At 50.2% G+C, this 21,534-nt stretch overlaps 1 protein-coding gene across 3 annotated transcripts in view; it reads left to right on the forward strand.

Moving 5' to 3' along the window:
* Arhgef10 (Rho guanine nucleotide exchange factor 10) overlaps nt 1-21,534 on the forward strand; it is a 116,913-nt gene that overhangs the window by 61,451 nt on the left and 33,928 nt on the right. For all 3 annotated transcript variants that reach the window (XM_085844133.1, XM_085844135.1, XM_085844134.1), the window contains 9 exons: nt 2,907-3,022; nt 3,445-3,572; nt 3,881-3,981; nt 5,509-5,630; nt 6,435-6,521; nt 7,814-8,040; nt 8,557-8,714; nt 13,026-13,168; nt 20,389-20,563. In XM_085844133.1, coding sequence (XP_085700259.1) covers nt 2,907-3,022; nt 3,445-3,572; nt 3,881-3,981; nt 5,509-5,630; nt 6,435-6,521; nt 7,814-8,040; nt 8,557-8,714; nt 13,026-13,168; nt 20,389-20,563 — 1,257 coding nt within the window. The remainder of the gene's footprint in view (nt 1-2,906; nt 3,023-3,444; nt 3,573-3,880; nt 3,982-5,508; nt 5,631-6,434; nt 6,522-7,813; nt 8,041-8,556; nt 8,715-13,025; nt 13,169-20,388; nt 20,564-21,534) is intronic.

The raw sequence follows: 21,534 nt of genomic DNA on the forward strand, positions 1-21,534 counted from the left end.
CTGCCTGAATGCAGTCTTGTCTGTCCCCATCCCTGTCGCTCTGTCCCTCACAAAGGTCCTTTGCTCTGTCTTTCTTTGAGCAGCAAAGAAAGCATCACGTGGGGAAAGAATGAGGAATGCTTTACAGAAGTCCTTAAGGGGTGAAACTCTGCCTGGTACTCACAAACCCTATTAACCAAGGCAGCAAACAGCAAGCAGAGGCTGTCAAGCAGTACCTGTGTGCTGCTCTCGGCCGACATCTGTGTGGGATAGATTGCATAAGGTTCCTTTCAACTATTTGCTGTCTCCAGCATTTATTACCATAACATACATGGACACGAGTACATTGCCCTCTGGGACAGGTATGGAAGAGTCCATATCGTAAGATTAAAGCTGTGTATTCACTTGGGTTGTAAAAGTTGGTTACATGGGAACTGCAAGCAAGTAAGGTTGATTGTCGCATGGTTCTCTTAAACGAACCATCTGAGTACACAGATGTACTGGCTGGGTTTGTGTGCCAACGTGACACAAGCTAGAGCTATCACAGAGAAAGGAGCCTCAGTTGAGGAAATGCCTCCATGAGATCCAGCTGTAAGGCATTTTCTCAATTAGTGATCAAGGCGGGGAGGGCCCATTGTGGGTGGTACCTCCCTGGGCTGGTGGTCCTGGGTTATATAAGAAAGCAAGCTGAGCAAGCCAGGGGAAGCAAGCCAGTAAGGAACATCCCTTCATGGCCTCTGCATCAGCTCCTGCTTCCTGACCTGTTGAGTTCCAATCCTGACTTCCTTTGGTGATGAACAGCAGTATGGAAGTATAAGCTGAATAAATCCTTTCCTCCCCAACTTGCTTCTTGGTCATGATGTTTGTGCAGGAATAGAAACCCTGACTAAGACAACAGAACAACATATCCATCTTGAGTCTTAAGTGACCTCAAGATGTATTATTAACTGAGCTGTGAGGTCCAGTGAAGTTCCAGTCTCAGAATGCTGGGACATTGTCCTAATTATGCATCGGCACAATTTCGTCCTCGTGTGGTGACACTGAAGGGCACTTAGCTCAGGTGTGCGTGAAGGGTGGTAAATCAGATCCACATTCTGAATGTCCTCTCTCGGGATGCTATCCTTACACAGAGTGCTCCATCCTCGGTGAGACAGCGTGTGTTTGAGATACATGCAGTTATGAAGTCTTTATCATGGGAGTATAGAGCTGTGTCTCAGATACATGAAGAACAGAATGAAGGCTGGGACAAGCCTTGAGGTTCTCAGGACAGAGTGCAAAGTGAGCTTGCAGACCTCCTGGTCAGGATTATCATGAGGCTGAAGAGGTCTGAAACCCAGCTGGGTACTGCTTAGCCTGGACCCTAGAGGCAGAGCTGTGGCCAGGCAGCCATCCCACTGGGACCCAGACACCAAGGCCCCATGCTCTGTTCAGCTCAAACGAATCTCTGCTACTGACTCTGAAGCCCAGCTCTTTCCCTGGCTGGCCCTGTGGTGATTTATGCATATGAAAGTGGGAAAAGGCCAGGATGAATAGCGAGACAGTTTGTAGCTTAGGTTTGGAGTATAGTCCTGAGTTCAGATCCCTCCTGCCTCTGCATAACGTTGTTTCCAAATCAGCTTGGAGGCTGAGGGTCTGTTCTCAGCCCCTCATGTACCTGTGGGGTCTGGAGGTACAGTGTATGCAATCACCCCTTGTGCCCCTCAAGCCTTCCACAAGTGGTGGTGCTGGTCTGGCTATTGGGGGTTGGCTGATAAGAACCGATAATGGACACAGACGACCTCCTGACCCAAGTTTGCCATTTCTAGTCCTTTCTAAATGTTTTGACTTTGGGAAAATCCTTAGGGAACTCTGTGGTGTTGGCAATCCCCCAGGGATTAGAAATTTGATTGAGGTTAAATTTTACATCTGCTATTTCTTACCAATAATGATTATGCTTAAAATTAGGGGCCTTAGGATGTAGCTCAGTTGACAAAGTGCTTTCCTAATATGCATCAAGCTCTGAGTCTCATGCCCAGAGCTGCGTAGTACAGTGTGGTGATACACCCGTAGGACCATAGCCCTCCCAAGGTAGAGGCAAGAAGGCCGAGTTCAAGGTCATCCTCAACTACTTAGGACTTTGGGGACTGCCTGAAATTCTCTCTTCCATCTGTCTCCTCATCCATCTCTCTCTCTCTCTCTCTCTCTCTCTCTCTCTCTCTCTCTCTCTCTTCTCCTCCTCCCCCTCCTCCTCCCTCTCTCCCTCCCTCTCGGTTACAAAACACCAGTCAAATTGTGAGACTATCTATAAGATAATTCGGCAGTGTATTTTAAAAGAGTGGAATTCATCAAAGATAGACTGTGACGCTGTTTTAGTCGCAGGTGAAGGCTAAGACACTCCTGGAGTGCAGGGACAGGGGCTGGACCAGGACAAGAACAATGAGCAGGAAACTGATGGCACTTGGATGTGACAGGGGCAGTGAGTTCTGTGTTATGTCTAACCATTACAGTATACAGTTCTGTGGGACAAGATGCCAACCTCTTGTAAGGACAAGAGGTAAAATTTAACCTCAATTAGATGTAAAATTTAACCTCAATCAAATTTCTAATCCCTGGGGGATTGCCAACACCACGGAGTTCCCTAAGGATTTTCCCAAAGTCAAAACATTTAGAAAGGACTAGAAATGGCAAACTTGGGTCAGGAGGTTCTGTGGGACAAGATTCCCTCTTGCGGGTGGAGGGAATCATTCTATACATGCAAAATTGTTTCAGAATAGCAATTAGCAAAGGAACAACTCCCAAATGTCTGAAGCTTTTTTTTTTTAAATCATTCTAGATCCTCCCCAATTAAAAAAGAAAAAAGAAAAAAGCAAAGCAAAACTAAAATGTATTTCGGTGCCGCCTCAGGCAGGGTACGGTAAGCGGCTCTCCTGTTCCTTCTCGTTTTTCAGACAAAGTTTACATGGGGCCAGGGCAGCTGTACCAGGATCTGCAGAACCTTCTGCACGACCTGAACGTTGTTGGCCAGATCTCGCAGCTGATAGGAAACCTCCGAGGGAGCTATCAGGTAACGAGGCCTCCTGGATGGGACGGGACGGGAATGGAGCACTCAGATGGACTTCTCTGAGGAGCAGGCTCTGCTCGGCTCTTCTGTTGTTTGGGCCAGCGTGGCTTTCCTCCCTGCTGTGGCACTTGAGCTTGGATTATGTCTCTGTGTGATCAATCCTGAGGTAGTTTGTCACCTGTCATGAACACAGTGGGGTCTCCCTGGGGTTTCCATGCCAGAGCTCTGCTTTTTCCCTTCTTCTAAATGTGTGTGCAAGAAAAGTGTGTTGGCTCATGCCTATAATCACAGCCTTTGGTAGCATGAAGCAGGAGGATTGCCTGGGCTGCATCTTTCCAGGCAGGCCAACCTAGGCTAGAGTGAGACCTCGTCACAAAAACAAAGCAAAAGCAACAAAAGCTAATACACACGTTATTCCTCCGTAGAACTTAAACCAGTCTGTAGCCCATGATTGGACGTCGGGCTTACAGCGGCTGATACTGAGGAAAGAAGACGCTATCAGAGCTGCTGACCGCTGCAGGATCCAGTTACAGCTCCCGGGAAAGCAGGACAAGTCAGTAATTCCAAAACAGAAACGGAACGGTTCTCTGTCGATGTGTTTTCTGGCTCGGTAGCTCATTACATGGTGGACTGTGCAGGCTGACTGTATGTGTAGCGTGCAGGCTGACTGTATGTGTAGCGTGCAGGCTGACTGTATGTGTACCGTGCAGGCTGACTGTATGTGTACCGTGCAGGCTGACTGTATGTGTAGCGTGCAGGCTGACTGTATGTGTACCGTGCAGGCTGACTGTATGTGTACTGTGCAGGCTGACTGTATGTGTACCGTGCAGTCTGTAAAGGGAGCGCCCCTCTTCTCCGCAGGTCGGGGCGGCCCACGTTCTTCACTGCTGTGTTCAATACGCTTACACCAGCCATCAAGGAGTCCTGGGTCAGCAGCCTGCAGATGGCCAAGCTGGCTCTTGGTAAGACACAGGGTTTAAGCTGACTGGCCACGCTCCATTAAGAAAGGGCTGTTTCAGGGACATCAGAGAGGTCATGTGATTATGCATCCACCTGAGAGGGTGAAACCAGGGTAGAGAGAAAACTTCCCGTGACCTGGAAGCAGAGCTTTAAGTGGGAAAGTTACAAGACTGTGTTATAACTCAGGGTCTGAAGAATGCATCAGTGGCTTCTATTGAGGTATGAAATTCTTGTATATTGTGAGTATTGAGCACAAGGGTGGATCCCTGGGGCTGAAGCCCTGGTCCAGAGCCTGAAACCCTGGCATGGAGTGGAAAGGACAGAGCATCTCAGCCTCCGTGTTCAGCCCCTCCTGTGACAGGGAGTGTAGTGTATCTTATCTTGTCACTCAGGGCTCCCAGCTTGAAACATCAGTCCTGTGGTTTTCCTTTGGCTAGACATGGATAGGTGTTTGCTGGTTCATGTATCCTTTTAGCCTGTGTAGATAGATCGGTAGGTAAGTGGATGGATGGATGGATGGATGGATGAATAGATAGATAGACAGATAGATAGATAGATAGAAATGTAGATGGATGATAGGTCTGTAGATGAGAAATGATAGGTAAGTTGGCAAATCGATAGATAATCTATAATAAGGTAGATAGACAAAAGGTTGGTAGGTGGATGATATATAGTATGTAAATAGATTGTCAGGTGATAGGTAGTTAGGTAGACAGATAGGTATATAGACCGAAGGATTATGGGTAGGTAGGTAGTCAGGCAGGCAGGAAGACCCACATAGAGATCCTTCTCTATAGAACTTATATAGAATTCATATACACACAGATCTTTTTAACTCAGTGTGCACTGCAGTGCCGTGTGTGTGCATATATGTGGCCTGTGAGTGAATGCTGGTATGTGTGTGCAGGTGCGGGTTTCTGTGCCTGTAGTTGATTACCTGTACATGGGTAGGCGTGTATACACACTTGTGAAAGCTCTCCTGAGTGCAGACTGTCTGAAAAGTCACCCAAGAATAAATCATAAGTTGGCCATTGCTGGTCCCCTAGGAAAAAGACTCTTACTGTGAAAGGGAGACCCCTGGCCTGACTGAGGACAGGGTCATAGCTCTTTGACCCCTCCTGGGTGTTTCGCTGGGTTGTGCCTCTACAAGCAAAGGGACGACACCTTGTGAGATGACGAGTGTGTAAGCACCTGTGCTCACTCAGGGCTAAGGTGGCCATCCTCTTTAGGAGTTAATTACGTCTTCATGTTCATGAATGCTTCGATGAATCTGGATGGACCCAGCCCATGTTGGCGTGTTCATTTCAGGGACAGGCAGGGAGCGTGAGTCCCCATGCCATGCTGCTAGGTTGCAGCAGCGAGTGGTGTCCTCCCCCCACCTCGAGTTAAGGAGAGAAAGGCAGTGCTGCTTCCCAAGATAGACTCATTCTTGCTCACATGCTGTGAACGGTTGGGCAGCTGCACGGACATGACGGGCATTCATATTCACCCCAGCAGCTCAGTTCTGCTCTCTCTGAATGTGCCCACAGAGGAGGAGAACCATATGGGATGGTTCTGTGTGGATGACGATGGCAACCTAGCCAAGAAGGAGACACACCCTCTCCTGGTGGGACACATGCCTGTGATGGTGGCCAAGCAACCAGAGTTCAAGGTGAGGACCCCAGGCAGGCAGTTCCTGCTTTTGCAGGAGACTTACTTGGGGAATGCTACTGTTGGGCCCCGATATTACTAGTTGAGAGGAAATGGTTTTGGTAGTCTTGGAAATGGTAGCTGGGAGCTCACCAATAAGGCTCAGCCACTGTCTGCATGGCCTGCTGCTGGCTGAGGTTATTGGATGCTCCATGCCCACTACTCCAGCATCTCCCTCCTCTGTGACGACCCAGCCCCACCAACAGTCCCGCTCTGTAGGTCAGTCAGGACTCTAATGCCTTTATCTCCTTGATGTAGTGTGCTCCTTGTCTGTTAACGTGCCAGGCACTAAGGTCCAAAGCCACTAACAAGGTGCCATGTCTTTCTTTAAGAAGTAACTTGACACTGTTCTCTCTCCTTCATTCCTGACCCCTAACCCACTTCCTGGGGAGTATCTTATCCCTGGGGAGTATCTTGTCCCTGGGGAGTATCTTATCCCTGGCTCAAGAGAGCAAGCCTTTGGAAGCCTCAGAACTCTTGCCCTGTGAACCCACACAGCTCATGTGTCAGAAAGGCCAGCAGACACACCATCGGTTTTCCTGCTCCTCGCTGGGTCCTCCTGGCTGATTTGGCATGCCCAACTGGCTTTTGACATGGTTGAGGGGGTTCTAAGACAAAACCACAAAAGACCTTGGGGATTTATGTCTGCAAAACCAACATGTAAGACTTACACAGTTGGCTGTTTGTATCCGTGGGCTCGAGCCCATGGTTCAGCCGGCAGAGGATGGAAAACATTTTGAATCTTCAATGTTGTCTTCCATTGCAGATTGAATGTGCAGCTTATAACCCTGAACCTTACCTGAGCAATGAAAGTCAACCAGCCTCACCCTCCACAGCCCGTGGCTTCCTGTGGGTAAGCACTTTCGCCTGTTGCTAGGGCCAATTGACGAGCTGGCAGGTGGCTGAGGAGAGCTGAGCAGAGACTACCAGGTTAGGTTTCCAAACAGAGCTTTCCCTGTGAGGTTTGGACTTGGGGATTAAAATGTTGGCTTCTGTCCTTTTTCATCTAAGACTTTTACAGTGGAATAAAGACCCAAGATGACGAACTTAAAGGCTGCAACAGTGGCTTGGGTGTGCCATGCGCTCTGGTGTCTCACCACACTGGCTTCCCCCTCTCCCCCCACCTTCGAAAACATTGCTGGCTTTTTAACACTGGTGTCATAGCTGGGATGGATTTGTCCCACACCAAGTCCAGGCTCCGGGCAATGCTCAGTTGCAATAGTGCTTTCTGGTTCTTGCACACGAGAAGAATGTCCCTGGGCCTGGGTCCCTGTCCTCTGGCCCCTCCCACTTCCCTTCTCAGTACACACCGCTCAGAGCTGACATCCCTGTCCAGGCAGAGCTGCTGCTCAGAGCCCTTGCTAGTAGTGTTCAGAACGGGGCAGCGTGGCCAGCTGCTGTTTCAGTGTGCCTGCCTAGGGACCAGCAGAGACACTGTACTCTTTCTGGGTAGTAGGTTCCTTCTGAGCAGATTTGTAACTGCCGCAGCTTGGCACACACACAGACACATGCATGTAGGCAAACACTCATCCATGACCAGGGACCTGACGGCTGCCCCTCCTTTCAACAGGGTTCAATGGGTTTACTTACTTGTAGCATGGAATGCATGTAGGAAAGAGAGGAAGGTATGATAGTGTGCTCTGGGTTGGAGGAGCACAGAGTGCTCCCTGACCGCATGCAGTGTGCCCCTGGCATGACCTCCTTTGGGCTCGGTTCTTTCCAGTTTTTGCCTCTTGAAAGGCTTGTCTTTTCACTAAGGATAAGCACTATAGCACTTTGATGCCAGCTTACTTAACACTGGCACTAATTTGCTCTCCAGCACATTATAAAGTGACTGCGTGACTAGGCCCTTGCCTAGTGTACAGAACGAGTGTTGGGTGTCGGATGTGTATACTTGCCGTTTTGAAAATGAAGTTGTATTCATGTTACTGAAAACTTCGCCAAATTTAACACGTTGAAAAGAGAAATGGGCTCTCCTGGGAATCCTTTCACCTCATTTGCTTTTCTGAGTGTGACTCACACATGGAAATCAGTACTGTCCTGGGTCAGACTTCTCCATATCCAGGATCACGCCTCATCAGAAGCGGTAGCAATTCCAGAAGCATGCCTGACGTCACACGCTCTCTCCCTCGCCTCCTCTCTTAGATTGGAAGCTGTAGCAACCAGATGGGTCAGGTCGCCATTGTCTCCTTCCAAGGTTCCAACCCCAAAGTCATTGAGTGCTTCAATGTGGAGTCACGCATCCTGTGTATGGTATACATTCCCGCAGAGGAGTCAAAGCCCCAAGAGACCACCGAAACCAAGGATCCAGAAGCCGCAGCCTCGAGAGCACCCCATGTGCCCACCATCTGCCTGGGCACAGAAGAGGGAAGGTAAAGAACACAGAGAGCACACACTGTTCTAGGGATTGTCCTCAGAGCGAGCCATGCCACCTCGCACGTCGGGAGTGGGAGCCTAGTGTAAGATGCAAGGGGGGGCTTCTGCTCAGTCATTGCACGCTAAAGTGACCATGCCCAAGGTAACCAATCTGGTAAGAGATCTGATAGTTTTTAAAAGGGGTTAATTCTTCTTAAAAAAAGAAAAACATGCCACTTATTCCATGTTGGAATAAAGGAACAATATCTTATAATCATATGGAACTTTAACACCATTTAATGGAAGATTAACATTCTAAAATGTATAGGAAGAAAATGAACTGTGACCCAGGCTCTCTCTTCAAACTATAAGAATGTAATTATAATGGTTGTGGGTGTTTTTTAAATTCGGGTTAACATAGCGGGAGGAAGGAGGGAGGTGAGGAGGACACGTGCCATTTGCTGATGCAGACTGGCACCTGGACCTCTCTCTGGCACACGCAGGCCTGCCAACGTGTGCTCTTTTGTTTGCAGCATTTCCATTTACAAAAGCAGTCAGGGCTGCAAGAAGGTGAGGCTTCAGCACTTCTACACACCGGACAAGTCCACAGTCATGAGCTTGGCCTGCTCCCCACAAGGCCTGTATGCAGGCCTGGTCAATGGGTCCGTAGCCAGCTACACCAAGGCTCCAGGTAAGCACCCACACTTGGCCCTGACCCTGGGCAACAAGTCAGTCTCACCATGGGGCTTGTCCCTCCTGTTTCCAAACCCGTGTAACTTGCTCCTTTCAGAAAGGGCACTGATGGACACACGGGAAGTTTCTCTAAAGTTGGTTTCCAGGGGCTTCTTCCAGTTCCACAGTGACTCAGATTAACCTCGACCAGCCTTAGGGCCCCACCCAGTGCTGTTGGGCACCCTAAATTCTCGCACACTCTCCCCAGCCTTCCCACATCACTCAAACCCACGTTCACATGGGAGTATGGCACCTCCCCAGGGATGGCTTCTCCATCGATGATCTTTCCACGTGGCATCGTGGTGACTGGCCTCATCTGCCCTCAGGGTAACAAATACCAAGCCCATGTGTGCCCCTCCCCCTCTGGTCCTCCTACAGCATGGCGGTACTTAACTAGCCATCCTGATGGGCTCTGATGAAGATGGAAAGAGGGCTGATGGCCCAGGTCATATCTCTCCTCCAGAGCCCCCTCCTGCCTCCCTGACTGTCTGGTCCCTCTGTGGTTCTCCCCGCAGATGAGAGGGTAGAGCAGCCCCACACTGTTCTTTGGACTTTGGGAACCTGTCTTGTGGGTGGGATACTGCTGCTCTCATTAGCTTTTGCCTAAAGCTTCAGCTGCTGCCTCTAGAAATGCTTTTCCAGGGATTGTCCTTGCTGCTGCACAGCGTGGCAGGCATGCTCACCAGATGCCCAGGCTGCCCCCATGGCCTTGCACACCTGTCCCCACAGTTCCCCAGGAACTGGTCACAGGCCCTATGTGCACACCTCCAAAGCCATCCTGAATATTTGTTAGTGAGCTTTCAAAATGGCTGGTGACTTCCTCACCACCCTGCAGAGTACTGTCAGGGACAAACGCTATCTGGGGAGCCCTGGGCTTTGGTTCACTGTTGCTGAGCCTTGCTGTCTGACTCTGCGCCTTGTGTTCTTCAGGCCTCTCTTTGATTCCATATTGTATGGGAGTATTGATTATTTGAAAGTTGGAAGGGAGGTGATTCCAGGGGGATTGATTTCTGAAGGCGATGTCCAGTTTTCCATTACTATATGAGTGTATGTGAGGTTTTAAACAGTTCTTGGTACAGTTTGCCTAAGTTAGATTAGAAGTATACTATCTTGCTGAAAGGACCCTGATATAGCTGTCTCTTGTGAGACTAGGCCGGGGCCTAGCAAACACAGAAGTGGATGCTCACAGTCAGCTATTGGATGGATCACAGGGCCCCCAATGAAGGAGCTAGAGAAAGTATCCAAGGAGCTATAGAGATCTGCAACCCTGTAGGTGCAACAACATTATGAACTAACCAGTACCCCAGAGCTCTTGACTCTAGCTGCATATGTATCAAAAGATGGCCTAGTCAGCCATCACTGGAAAGAGAGGCCCATTGGACACGCAAACTTTATATGCCCCAGTACAGGGGAATGCCAGGACCAAAAAGTGGGAATGGGTGGGTAGGGAAGTAGGGGGGAGGGTATGGGGGACTTTTGGGATAGCATTGGAAATGTAATTGAGGAAAATACGTAATAAAAAAAATTCAAGAAAAAAAAGAAATGTAATTAAAGAAAATATCTAAAACAAAACAAACTAAACATGGAATTACAAAAAAAAACAAAACCTACTGTAGCATTTCTTTTAAGTCCTGCTGATCAACTTAAGTGAATGTTTTTTGTTTTTCTCTGAATTCTTATAGCTTTTCTGTATTCCTCCTGTTACATATAAATGTGAATAAACTTAAAAAAAAAAGAAGTATACTATCAAAACTTACATAGTGACTTAGAACATAATTCCATTTTACTTTGTCTTACTTCATTATCTTGAAAATATTAGAGATTGAACTGAGCCTTGAACTTGCACATAGAGCAAAAGCTTGGCCCCAGAGCCATGTCCCCAGCCCTTCCTGCCATTCAAAGCCCACCAGTCCCCTTCTAGTTCCACCTGCGTTTGGTGGTATTTTGGTTTCACCCCAGTTTGTTTTCTTTGCCTGTCCTTCTTAGAGAAGGCACATGCACAGGGAGTTTTGTGTGACCTTGGCTGGCGTTTTTGTTTGTTTTGTTTTTTTGTCTGACTTTCCGATTGCCATTGTGCTGGTTTATACTCCCCATCCATGATACCCTGGCTTTCAGGTTTCCAGTTGGTTATCTGTGATCCTTTCTCTTGGCCATTTGGTCTTCTCCATTTCTTGTGTGCTAATCTCTTAAAGGACTAATCCCCATCTCTGTACATTTTGACCAGCCCGGCCCTGTGCTGTGTTATACAGAATGCCTCCTGGCGCGTGGTGTCTTTGTAGTCCCACTATCTTTGCAGCCTTCCTGGTGTGTCTTAAGCTCCCTGAGCATTGTGGGCAGGCCAGAATGGTAGAGTATAAGGTGGGCGGAGCATCCATACAGAGTCTGTTGTCCGTCCATCTGTCTGTTCTTGGTGGCAGAGGATAAGACTAGTCGGAAACTGCGGCCCTCCCAGACAGAGTGGGCAGTTGCTTTGGAATAGGACTTGGAAACCTGGGACTTGACAGGAAACCTCCAGGTTGTGAAGGCATGGGACTATCACTATTGTTAGCTTGTGTGTGGAGTCTGACTCTGGTGCAGGTGACCTGCCTGGCAGCTCTGGCCTCAGCACAAACCCAGGGAAAAGCTGTCCCAGGAGGCAGTCCTATTGGCCCAGATTCACACACTTTCAGGTTGCACGTGGCCCTCCCAGGGAGACAAGAACACAGTTATCTAAGGAAAAGAGAGCTTGCTTAGCCAGAAACTGGCCAGAAAACAGAGGCCAATTGTTGGGAGTCTAGTCTTAACCAAAGCGGAATATCTAAAGTGGGTTATCCCACCTTTGATCTCGGAGTTCCTGTTTCAAAGGAACCACACTGTCGATCCGCAGCACCGAGCTCTCCTGGCAGCCCATGGGCAGAGCTCTGTCTCATCTGCATTTTCCTGCCATGCTTGCCCTAGGGAGCATATGCCATCTCGGGTACAGGCTGTGGTGCAGTGAAGGGCTGTAAGTACCACACCTGGGATGCTTGTTTGTATGAATGTTAGGACAGGTGAGGGAAGGGGTGTGTGTGTCTGTGTGTGCATATGCATACCTGAATTTCTGTGCACATGCATGTATGCATGTGTATGTGTGCACACTTGTATCTAACTATATTCGGACCCAGTGCACCTTCTGCATGAAAGGTAGGCTGGGACACCGAGGTTTAAAACCATCCTGCACCACTGTTCACCCTGAGCAGAACTCCCATCGAAGGGGCTGTGTATCAGTAAGCACACCACAGCAGTCAGAGATTGCCCAGTAGCCCGCCTCTGTCTAACAGCCCAGCCCGGCTCCCTTTGCTCAGGGTGTTTTACTCAAGGGCTCGGGGCTTCTGGTCTGACAAAAAAAGCTGAGGCCTTGCTTCCTCTGCACTAAGAGAACACACACAGAGAGAGCGGGAAGCCACACTGACGATTTAATTACCATCAGACTCCTGGGGCTTAATGAATGGTTAGGGTGAAGACTGAGGAGTTAAGTACTTAGAAGACAGCCCCATCCGTTGTTTTAAGATTCACGTTAAATCTTCTTTCCGTATGTACAATCTCTATGCTGCCGATTCATTCTTATTTGAGTTGTGGTAGAACTAACTCTCTGATCTCTGTGGCTTTTTCAAACTAAACTATGTTTTGGCTTCCTTGGGGTCAGGGAAGGGAGGGAGGCGGTTAAAGAGCAGAGAGAGCCTTTGGCTTAGTTTTGTCATTCTCACCTCCAGGAAAGACATTTTCCTCTCGAGATGCTGTACTCATCATGGTGTGTTTTGAAAACATAAGCATCTTCCCAGTGATTTTGGATATAGTCCTCCTGACACAACCAAATCAGTTCACATATTACCGCCGGGCCACATGGCGTCTATGGAACCGAGGGACAGGTCCCGTGTGGAGCTTTTATGTATGCACTTCGTTCTTCGTTCCTGAAACAGGTTTTGAGGCTTGTGACAGTACTGCCCTCATCTAACAGGTCAAGAAACTGATGTTTAACTTACAGAGAGCAAGGGCTGTGTCTAGAGACACGCCAGGTAATGGCACCCTTTGCTGGGACCCATAGGAAGCTGTCCTGTCCTGCCTGCTGTCTTCTGTGTCTTCCACGTGCTACAGGGCTGGTCCTAGGGCCCCGGACACCCCTTGTTGGATGCAAGTATTGTATTCACAGTTGGTACTTGAGTTGTGTTTTGCAGTGATGTGTGTCCCCATTTCTCTGTCCCTGTGCACAGTTGCCTGAACTCAAGGGAAACTAAAATTGTTTTCTTTTAAGATGGATCCTGGAACTCGGAACCCCAGCAAGTGATCAAGTTGGGTGTCCTGCCAGTCAGAAGCCTTCTCCTGGTGGAGGGTGCGCTCTGGGCAGCCTCGGGAGGGCAGGTGTTCATGGCCAGCGTGGAGACTCACACTATAGAGGTGAGTGCTGCCAAGCCAACCCGTGCTGCCTGCTGGGGATGGGATGCACCCCAGAAGCAGCTAGGCTTTTCCTTAGTGCGAGTGGCAGGAACCGGTGGGGCATTCTGGGGCCGTGTGTGAAATGGAGACACTCATCGCCTGTACTTAGAAAGATAATATTACCTAGAAAATTCAACCAGCCATTTCCTAACTACACCTCTGGGGCATAGTCGCTCTGTGTCTACCTGCTGTCTTTTTTGTTGTTATTTGTTTTGTTTTTTGTTTTTCGAGACAGGGTTTCTCTGTATAGCCCTGGCTGTCCTGGAACTCACCAGGCTGGCCTCAAACTCAGAAATCCACCTGCCCCTGCCTCCCAAGTGCTGGGATTAAAGGCTTGCGCCACCACGCCCAGCACTTACCTGCTGTCTTGACTCAGCGTTCCATTGCTGTGAAGAGACACCATGACTCCAGCAGTAAAGGCAGTTGGCTTACAGTTTCAGAAGTTTAGTCTATTATTGAGGCAGGAAGCATGACAGCATATGGGTAGACATGGTGCTGGAGAAGGACAAACTTTATTTTTAGAGCCATGTTAGGTTCTTGGCAAAACTGAGCTGAAAGTTGGGAGACTGCACCACGTCTCTACCCCCAGGCACGCCCCTTTCCCGCCCCTCCCCATCTCAGGCATGTTTCCATCCGTGGACCAGAATTGAAGTGTCCTTGCTGTTCAGTCCGCTGTGTACACTGGTCTCAAGTCACAAGGTGGTCCTGACAGTCATTGACTGGTGCCACTCCAGCAGCATGCACAGACATCCATCCCCTCTCTAAAACCCTCTGTCCGGCGCTGGCTTGTTCCTCTTTCCCAGTGTGGGTAACCTCAGACCTTTTAGGCTCTGGGTTTCAGAATGTCAAGGGAATGGTAATTGGAAGTTCCCAAAACAGGGGTGGAGCTAGTTAGGCGCAGGCGCACTACACAGCATTGAAGGCAGTACGCAGCCTTGCGCAGCCCTGTCAGTCAAAGGAGAAAAGGGGTAATAGCGCTGCATCCACTGCCTACGGTCAGGTCTCCCGTTCCACGTCCCAGTCTGTGTGCTTGCAGTTCACAGATGTATAGTCTGTGTAACTTTCACTGCACCATTGGTATTTTCTAGCCATATCTTACACTACTTATTTTACCGATTGCTCATGCCCAGTTACCCCATCTCTTAAACCATCTTTCACCCAGCCCTGTCCCTATGTAAGCTCAGGTCACACTGTTTTGGTTTTGTTTCTGTTTTTATTCTATGGGGTGGGGTAGTTTAACCTGATGGTTCAGCACTCTCCCGCTCGCTGCTTCAGTGTCACACTGCCATCACCATTGGCCTCGGAGAACATTTGTAGGTTATCTTCCGTGGGGTTTACCAGCTCACCAGAGCAGGGCTTCAGGCCGTTCTGCTAAGAGTTCACATGTCACACTTTTAGACATTGTTTGGACATCTATTTCAGGACATGCCTTGGTGGCGTGTGCTGTCCCCCTCGGGGAGAGAGTGATGCAGAGAACTCGGGGTGGTTTTCCTGTTGGGAGTAGAATCCAGGGTCCAATGCTTGTTTAACACCCCACCATTTAACCTGGCTTCTGCCGCAAGAGCTGCAAACTGTAGTATGTGTGACTGACACAGATATCATCTGTGCAGACGCTGCCTAAGGCCTGTAGACTCCCTAGGGCAGTGCAGGTCGCAGAAGCTGAGGCTCTGCCAGTAGCAGGATGTTTCTACCTGGGCAGAGGAGCAGACGTGTGCTAAGTTTCCTGGGCAGACCCAGGTTCAAAACATCCTCCCCAGGATGGCAGTGAGATAGCTTCACTCACGCCCAGGCTGAGCCTCAACTGAAGATCCTACTGCCTCAGCCCTAGTGCTGGGCTACCCCGGCGTCTATGTTTCTGATTCATGTATGAGTGGCTTTTCTGTGTTCCCAAGGCCCAGCCTGCCAGCTAGCCACAGGAGAGGCAGAAGGAGACCCGTGCAAGCATTTCCTCCCGTAGTTTCCTGGTAACTTCGGTTACTCTTACATCCACCTGTGAGTCACTGTTGTTGTAAGAACCTCCCTTCAAGCACAGAGCGAGCCCTACCAAGTCACAGGTACTATGGCAACTTCCTGGGATTTTTGTTGCAGCCCTTGCTGGCACCAGTGACATCATTCAAGTTCCTAGAAAGTCCCAAGAACCTGTGTAGACATGCTCCACAGGGAAGATCTGACGAGTAGCAGTCCTCACCTCGCTGGTTCTGTGTCTAAACTAGTCCAGCTGAGTGTCACAGGATGCTCGTCTGGGTCTCTAAGTCAGGGGCTACTTTGTTGGTGACGGGAAACGCCCACCACATCCAGCACAGCACACTGGAGCCCAACGGAACCGCAGCTGCCATGTTTCATCAGGATGAAATCTTGCTAAAAGAAATATCCAAGAGCCAGAGTAGTGATTTGTTAGTCACCAGTTTTATACTGAGACATAGTAACACTATCTTAAGATGTTTTTTCCCAAATGGCAACATTATATCCTCCTCCTCCTCTTACTCCTCCTTCTCTTCCTCTTCTTCCTCCTCTTCATCCTCCTCCTCTTCCTCCTCTTCCTCATCATCATCACTGTTATTCGTATTACTATAGTAAACTAAAACCAAAAGTGCTAGGGGATGCTCTCTGCAGCCTTCCTCTGAAAGCAACCAAGACAAGGTAGCATTCCCTGCCTGCTTTATAATGCCACATGCTGTAGAGAGGCTCAGTGCTGGAGATTTCCAAGGCTCAGCGAGTAGAGCATTCAGATCCAAGTACCAGTCCCCTCTGTGTAATTTTTTAGCCCCAAAATAACTAGACACATTTATAGAGAGAAGCAAAACCTGCTTTTCTGGGAAAACGAGATTCATGTTGTTCCCGTTTTGTGGGCAGCCACAGCTGAGATGTGGGTGCAGCCCGGGATCTCAACCCGTGTTCACCCAGCTGGGGCGGGGGTGCTGCTGCTGGGGGGAGCCAGCTGCCTTCCTGCACAGACTGTGAGCCTACAGCTAAGCCTGGGTCGTGGAGGGTGGGGAGCACTGGGAACCATTAGGGAGGAGGCCCTGAGGGCATCCTCACAGCTGCTGCAGGGCTGAACGGGAAAGCTCATAGGCCAGGGCGTCCTGGGTTTGGAGTCTCTAACCTGGCAGCCTGGGTCAGAATGCCTCCCAAAGGACAGGTCTGCCTCCTGCCAAGCATGAGGGCGGTTCCTATGCTGACTGTCACGTAAGGAGGAACTCTATTCTCTACATGTTATTTTGTGAGTGTGTGTGTGTGTGTGTGTGTGTGTGTGTGTTTGTGTGCACACGTGCAGGTGCTCACAAAGGCCAAAAAGGGTGTTAGACCCTCTGTAGCTGAAGTTACGGGCCCCTGTGAGCAATCAAACTTGGGAGCTTAGGAGGCAAACTTTGGTCGTCTGCAAGAGTGGTATGTGATCTTAATCCCTGAGTGTCTCTCCAGCCCCTTGCCATCTTTTCTCTTTCCCAACTGCGTGTTAGCTTTCCTTCTTACCTTTGAGTGTGTGTGTGTGTGTTTAAAAATCTAGTCTCAAAAAGCTAATACCAGTCTAAAGCAATCTATGTTTATAGGCTGGTGTTCTGGGGTTCCAGTAGATGCTAACTTCCCAGCTGTTTTTCCTAGAGCCATGGGGCACAGTTATGGCATCATTACTGGAGAAGCTTAACTGAAGGCTGCTTTCCTTGCTCTTGAGTTTCCACCAGTTATGGTGCTTTTTACTAGACTCAGGTGGATAGAAGGAAAGGGATACAGGGACAGACAGGATGAACAGCCAGGACAAGGATACAGCAACCCCGCAGTAGTTTTCAGCCACGGTCATCCTTGTGACAGTTAACAGAGCAGCACAGGCCAGGGCTCCACCCATCCATCCCGGCATCCCTGTGACCTCCGAGGCATGCTCAGAAACTGTTTCCCAGGGAGGGAAGGAACAGGCCCTGGGCCTGCGTCCCTGCTTTCAAACAGGACATCAGACTTAGGGGATCCACGCCCAGGATCACGGAGCTGAACCAATGCCGTCCTGGTCCTTCATCCAGCACCAGTACATACTGCCGTGTACCTGCCAAGTGCCAGATACCTTAGAGCAGACCCTGGCAATGTGCCCAGCCACGGGACAGTCTCGGGTGCTGTGGAGCTCTGGGGACTCCATTAGGCCCAGCCCTCAGCAGGCATGGTAAAGCCATGCCCAGGTCAGAACTGGCCTTGTAATGTTCAAGCACTGTATCTTCCCTGAGTCTGTGTATATGACTATGGTTGCAAAAAGCAAACCATAGGGCCTTGTCACCACCTCCATCAAGATAAGCAGAGTTCACGAGGAAGGCATGGGAAGGGATACCACAGAGAGTGTCATAGTGATGTGACTCCAGGAGGAACTGTAGTCCTCAGGCTGAAGTGTGGACCAAGTGGATGAGGGGTGAGAGGGCAGAGCGGGTCTGACAGGGCCAGGAGGACCCCACAGTAGCAGGAACCTAGATCTCTCAGCCCAGTGTATGGGATCCAGGGCAAGAGGTCTGGGCTTCCTCCCAGCTTCCTGGTCTGCAGGCACAGATGGGAACAGCCAGGTCTGCTGGAGCTAGTGCCTTGGTCCTTAAGCACCTGATGCAGACTTCACATCGCCCACTTGCCATGTGATATTGAGCATCCAGGAACCCTAGATACAGACCAGGCGTTATGAAATGTGCTTTCTTGGAAGATGACACTGCCAGTCCATCAAGTGCTTGAGAAGGTTGCTGGGGATTGGAGACCCTAGAGCTGCAGCTGGCCACATGTGCTTCCAGGGAAGGCTGGGTAGGTGCGTGACATGGAGAGGAAGGAGGGACCTGTTGTTTGATCCTCCTGTTTCTTGTTCTGCTTTCTCAAGCCTCCCTGGAAGTCCTGTGACTCAGCTTCCACAGGTTTCCTGGGGCAGTCACTGTTCCACCCTGAACTCAAATGAGGGGCAGCCCTGATCAAGATTTGTGTCCCCAAAGGCACAGAGGACCATCTATCCCTGCAGACAGTTCTGCACCCTCCGTGAGCACAGGACAATGAGTGGGAAGGGAAGGCTCCTTCAGCACTTACAGAAACAAGGTCATGCAAGGCAAACTGTCCTGCCTTGACCTCCACCAGAGGCTTGGCAGAATAACTGCAATGAGGAAGTGATGCTAGTTTCCAGAGACCAGGGAAGCTGGGCAGGTATGAGCTTAGCTGTGTCATGAGAACAGTACACAGAGCAGTCTGACCCTCCACTGACCCCACGTCCCTTGCTTGGACCAGGCATGAGATTCAGAGCCACCTCTTTCTCCAGTCCCTGGCACTGGATCACAGCCCTCCCCCGCCCCCCCCCCCAGGACACCCCAGCTGCCTCCGGGGCAGAGTCCTGGGCAGGGGACGTTTATTCCTTGTGTCTGGATTACAAGCTCCACGTGGAAGGTCCCTGCTTCTTTGTGCCCTGAGTTCAATCGCAGTGATCTACCCATTGTGCTATGACCAGAGTTACGCAGGAAGCAGAGGTGTCTGTAGATCCAGACTTCCTCCTCCAGTGATGCCTGACTGTGCAGGGTGTGGGTGGGTGGACGGGTGTGCATCTCAGAACCCTGAAGACCATGCCAGCACCGAGACTAGTGGGCACCAGCCTTCTTCAGCATCCCAGCAAGTGTCCCTGTATCCAGCCTGAGCTCCAGAATGAAGCAGACAGCCCCTGTGGGGGTGGCAATGCCAGCCACAGAGTCCATTCTCCGTGCGAAGGCATCTAGGAAGAACTGTCCCCAGGGCCGTCCAGTGAACATCAGACAGACTGTGCACAGCATGAACCCACAAAGAGGAGTCTAGGGGCCAGGCCAGTGCTAGCGTCTCAGGGCACATAGAGGAAGCTGTGTGTTGGCATGGCAACAAGCGTAAGTGAACACACAAAGAGGACTCAGGGGCCCGCCTCCTCATCTGCCCACAGAGTTGACTGTTATTACCTGGGATGCTGGGGTTGGGCTGAGTGGGTGTTGTCGGGTTGGACAGAGGAGGAGAATTTGCTAAGCTATAGTCTTGAATACAGAATCCCTAAGGAATCTGGGACAACATTGGCAGATTTAAAAAATCAAACAAAACATCATCAACAACAACAACAACAAAAAAACCCTAAAATTCAGCAAGGTCGGAGGTTACAAGATCAATATCCAAAAATCAATCTAGTTTGTGTGTGCCAGCATCAAGCAGCCTGAAAAACAGGCTGAGGAGACAAGGTTGGGAGACATCCCCTTACAGCTCCTAACCTGGGTTCTGCCACCCACATACAAGCAAAGCCACTCCTACCCTGGAATCTTCCATTGAAACCAGATACAGTTAACGCAGGCTGTAGCTTAGCTCAGCCCGGCTCTTCTGGGAGCATCTGTGTGGGTGTGGGTTACTGCAACCTTGGCAAGCCTGTTCTTTGCGATTGATGGGTCATGTGCTGTGCACCCTTGTTCTCTTAGGACACAGAGCTATGCCTGTCCCTGTCTCTCCCCTGACCCCCACCCCTGAGCATTTTAAGTTGTTGAGATTTAGAGAGGCAAGATTGATGCTGACTGAATTACTTGACTTTCTTTGGTGCTGTTACGCTGCACCTTAACTTGGCTTTGGCCTCTACACCCACTCTGGTCTCAAGATGACCGTATAGCTGAGGTTTGCCAGGAAGGCCTTGTGCAGTAACGGTGCTGTGAGGGTGCCCATTGGGGAATGAGTGCCCTGTGGGCAGGGCTGCTTGCTTCAGGCAGGGCTCAAGGGAAGCAACCCTAGGACTGTTACGTCTGAGGGAGAGTGGCAGGCTTAATCTGGATTGGAGAGAAGAACCAGCCTCCTCCCAGGAACCCACGGCTGTGCTGCTCAGTGGGCTGTGTCTCCTTAGGGATGTAAGCCAGCAGCCATTCGTCCTGTAGTCCCCTTTCATGTTGTGTTGAGTTTGTTCTCTCAGCTTGTGAAGGTACCATGATAAAAGGCAAGTAGTGTTGGATTCTATGAGTGACTTGCCTGCTCGGGGAAGCCACAAGAGCATTGTGCCCACGGGTGCTATTCTGTGGCTGTGGACGGAGGCCGGTGCTCTGACAGTCACGGGTTTGATCTCCACCCGGACCCCATGATCCCCAGGAGTGACTCAGCCTAGCCCCACCATGTGACATCTTTGCCCTTAGCACTGTTGTAGACTCTGGCTGTACCCCTCGATACCCTGTGTGACCTCATTTCCTCCACTCCCCCAGAATCAGCTGGAGGCCCACCAAGATGAAGGGATGGTCATCTCCCACATGGCTGTGGCTGGCGTTGGCATCTGGATTGCCTTCACCTCGGGGTCCACCCTCCGCCTCTTCCACACAGAGACCTTGAAGCACCTGCAGGATGTCAACATTGATGCCCCCGTGCATAGCATGCTGCCAGGTACTGCCCCCAGGAAGGGAGGGTTCTGATGTCCCTGGCCCTCGTACAGCCTGCAGCCGGGTCCCTCAGAAGGAAGGGGAAAGGGCAGCAGATGTTCAAGGGACAGCAGCTGCTAAGGCACATATAGCCAATGTGGTCCATAGCCCCCGGGTGTTCACATGTGCCCTGTGTGTATAGGTGCACAGCTACTGTGTGTAGTACTTGGCATGGCTTCATGTGTGAGCCTGTATATGAACATGTAGCCTGTAAAGACAGGTATACATCCTGTCTACAAATATAATGAAGACTGCATTAATGGCCACAGTGGACCATATAGGGGCACCAGAGGCAAGACCGGGAAAAATGAATCGTCCTAAATATATCCATGGCCAATAGGAATCACTGAAAACTTTGAACAGGGAGAGGAGAGAGGCCAGGCCAGGGTGGATTTGGGGAGGATGGTCTTGTAGGGAGAGGCTCAAGTGCATCTTGCCTGCCCTTTGTCCACAGGGTCCTGCCTAACAGGGCTGCAGGGGGAGCATGGGAGAAAGATGGGGACAGTGAGCACAGGAATGGGCGGAGTTAGAAAGTAAGTGATGGGTGTGGGGGCGTGGCCAAGTGATTTGTAGCTAAGCCATTCCAGGCGCCTTGGAAAAGCATAACAACAACTCTGGGGTCATGATGCCGAAAGGGTACACACCCACCCTTGGCATGAGGAGTGATGGGGAGGCAGAGAGGCAAGAAAGGTGCCAACTGATAAGATCTGCTGAGATCTGAGGACACAATTCCCGGTGGGATTGGCCGCTGACCGTTTTTTTTTTTTTTTTTTTTTTTTTGGTTTTTCGAGACAGGGTTTCTCTGTGTAGCCCTGGCTGTCCTGGCACTCACTTTGTAGACCAGGCTGGCCTCGAACTCAGAAATCCGCCTGCCTCTGCCTCCCGAGTGCTGGGATTAAAGGCGTGCGCCACCACGCCCGGCTTCCGCTGACCGTT

The sequence above is a fragment of the Mus caroli genome, unplaced genomic scaffold (genome assembly GCF_978045245.1).
Source record: "Mus caroli unplaced genomic scaffold, Mus_caroli_1 scaffold_10, whole genome shotgun sequence".
In the NCBI taxonomy this organism is placed as follows: Eukaryota; Metazoa; Chordata; class Mammalia; order Rodentia; family Muridae; genus Mus; species Mus caroli.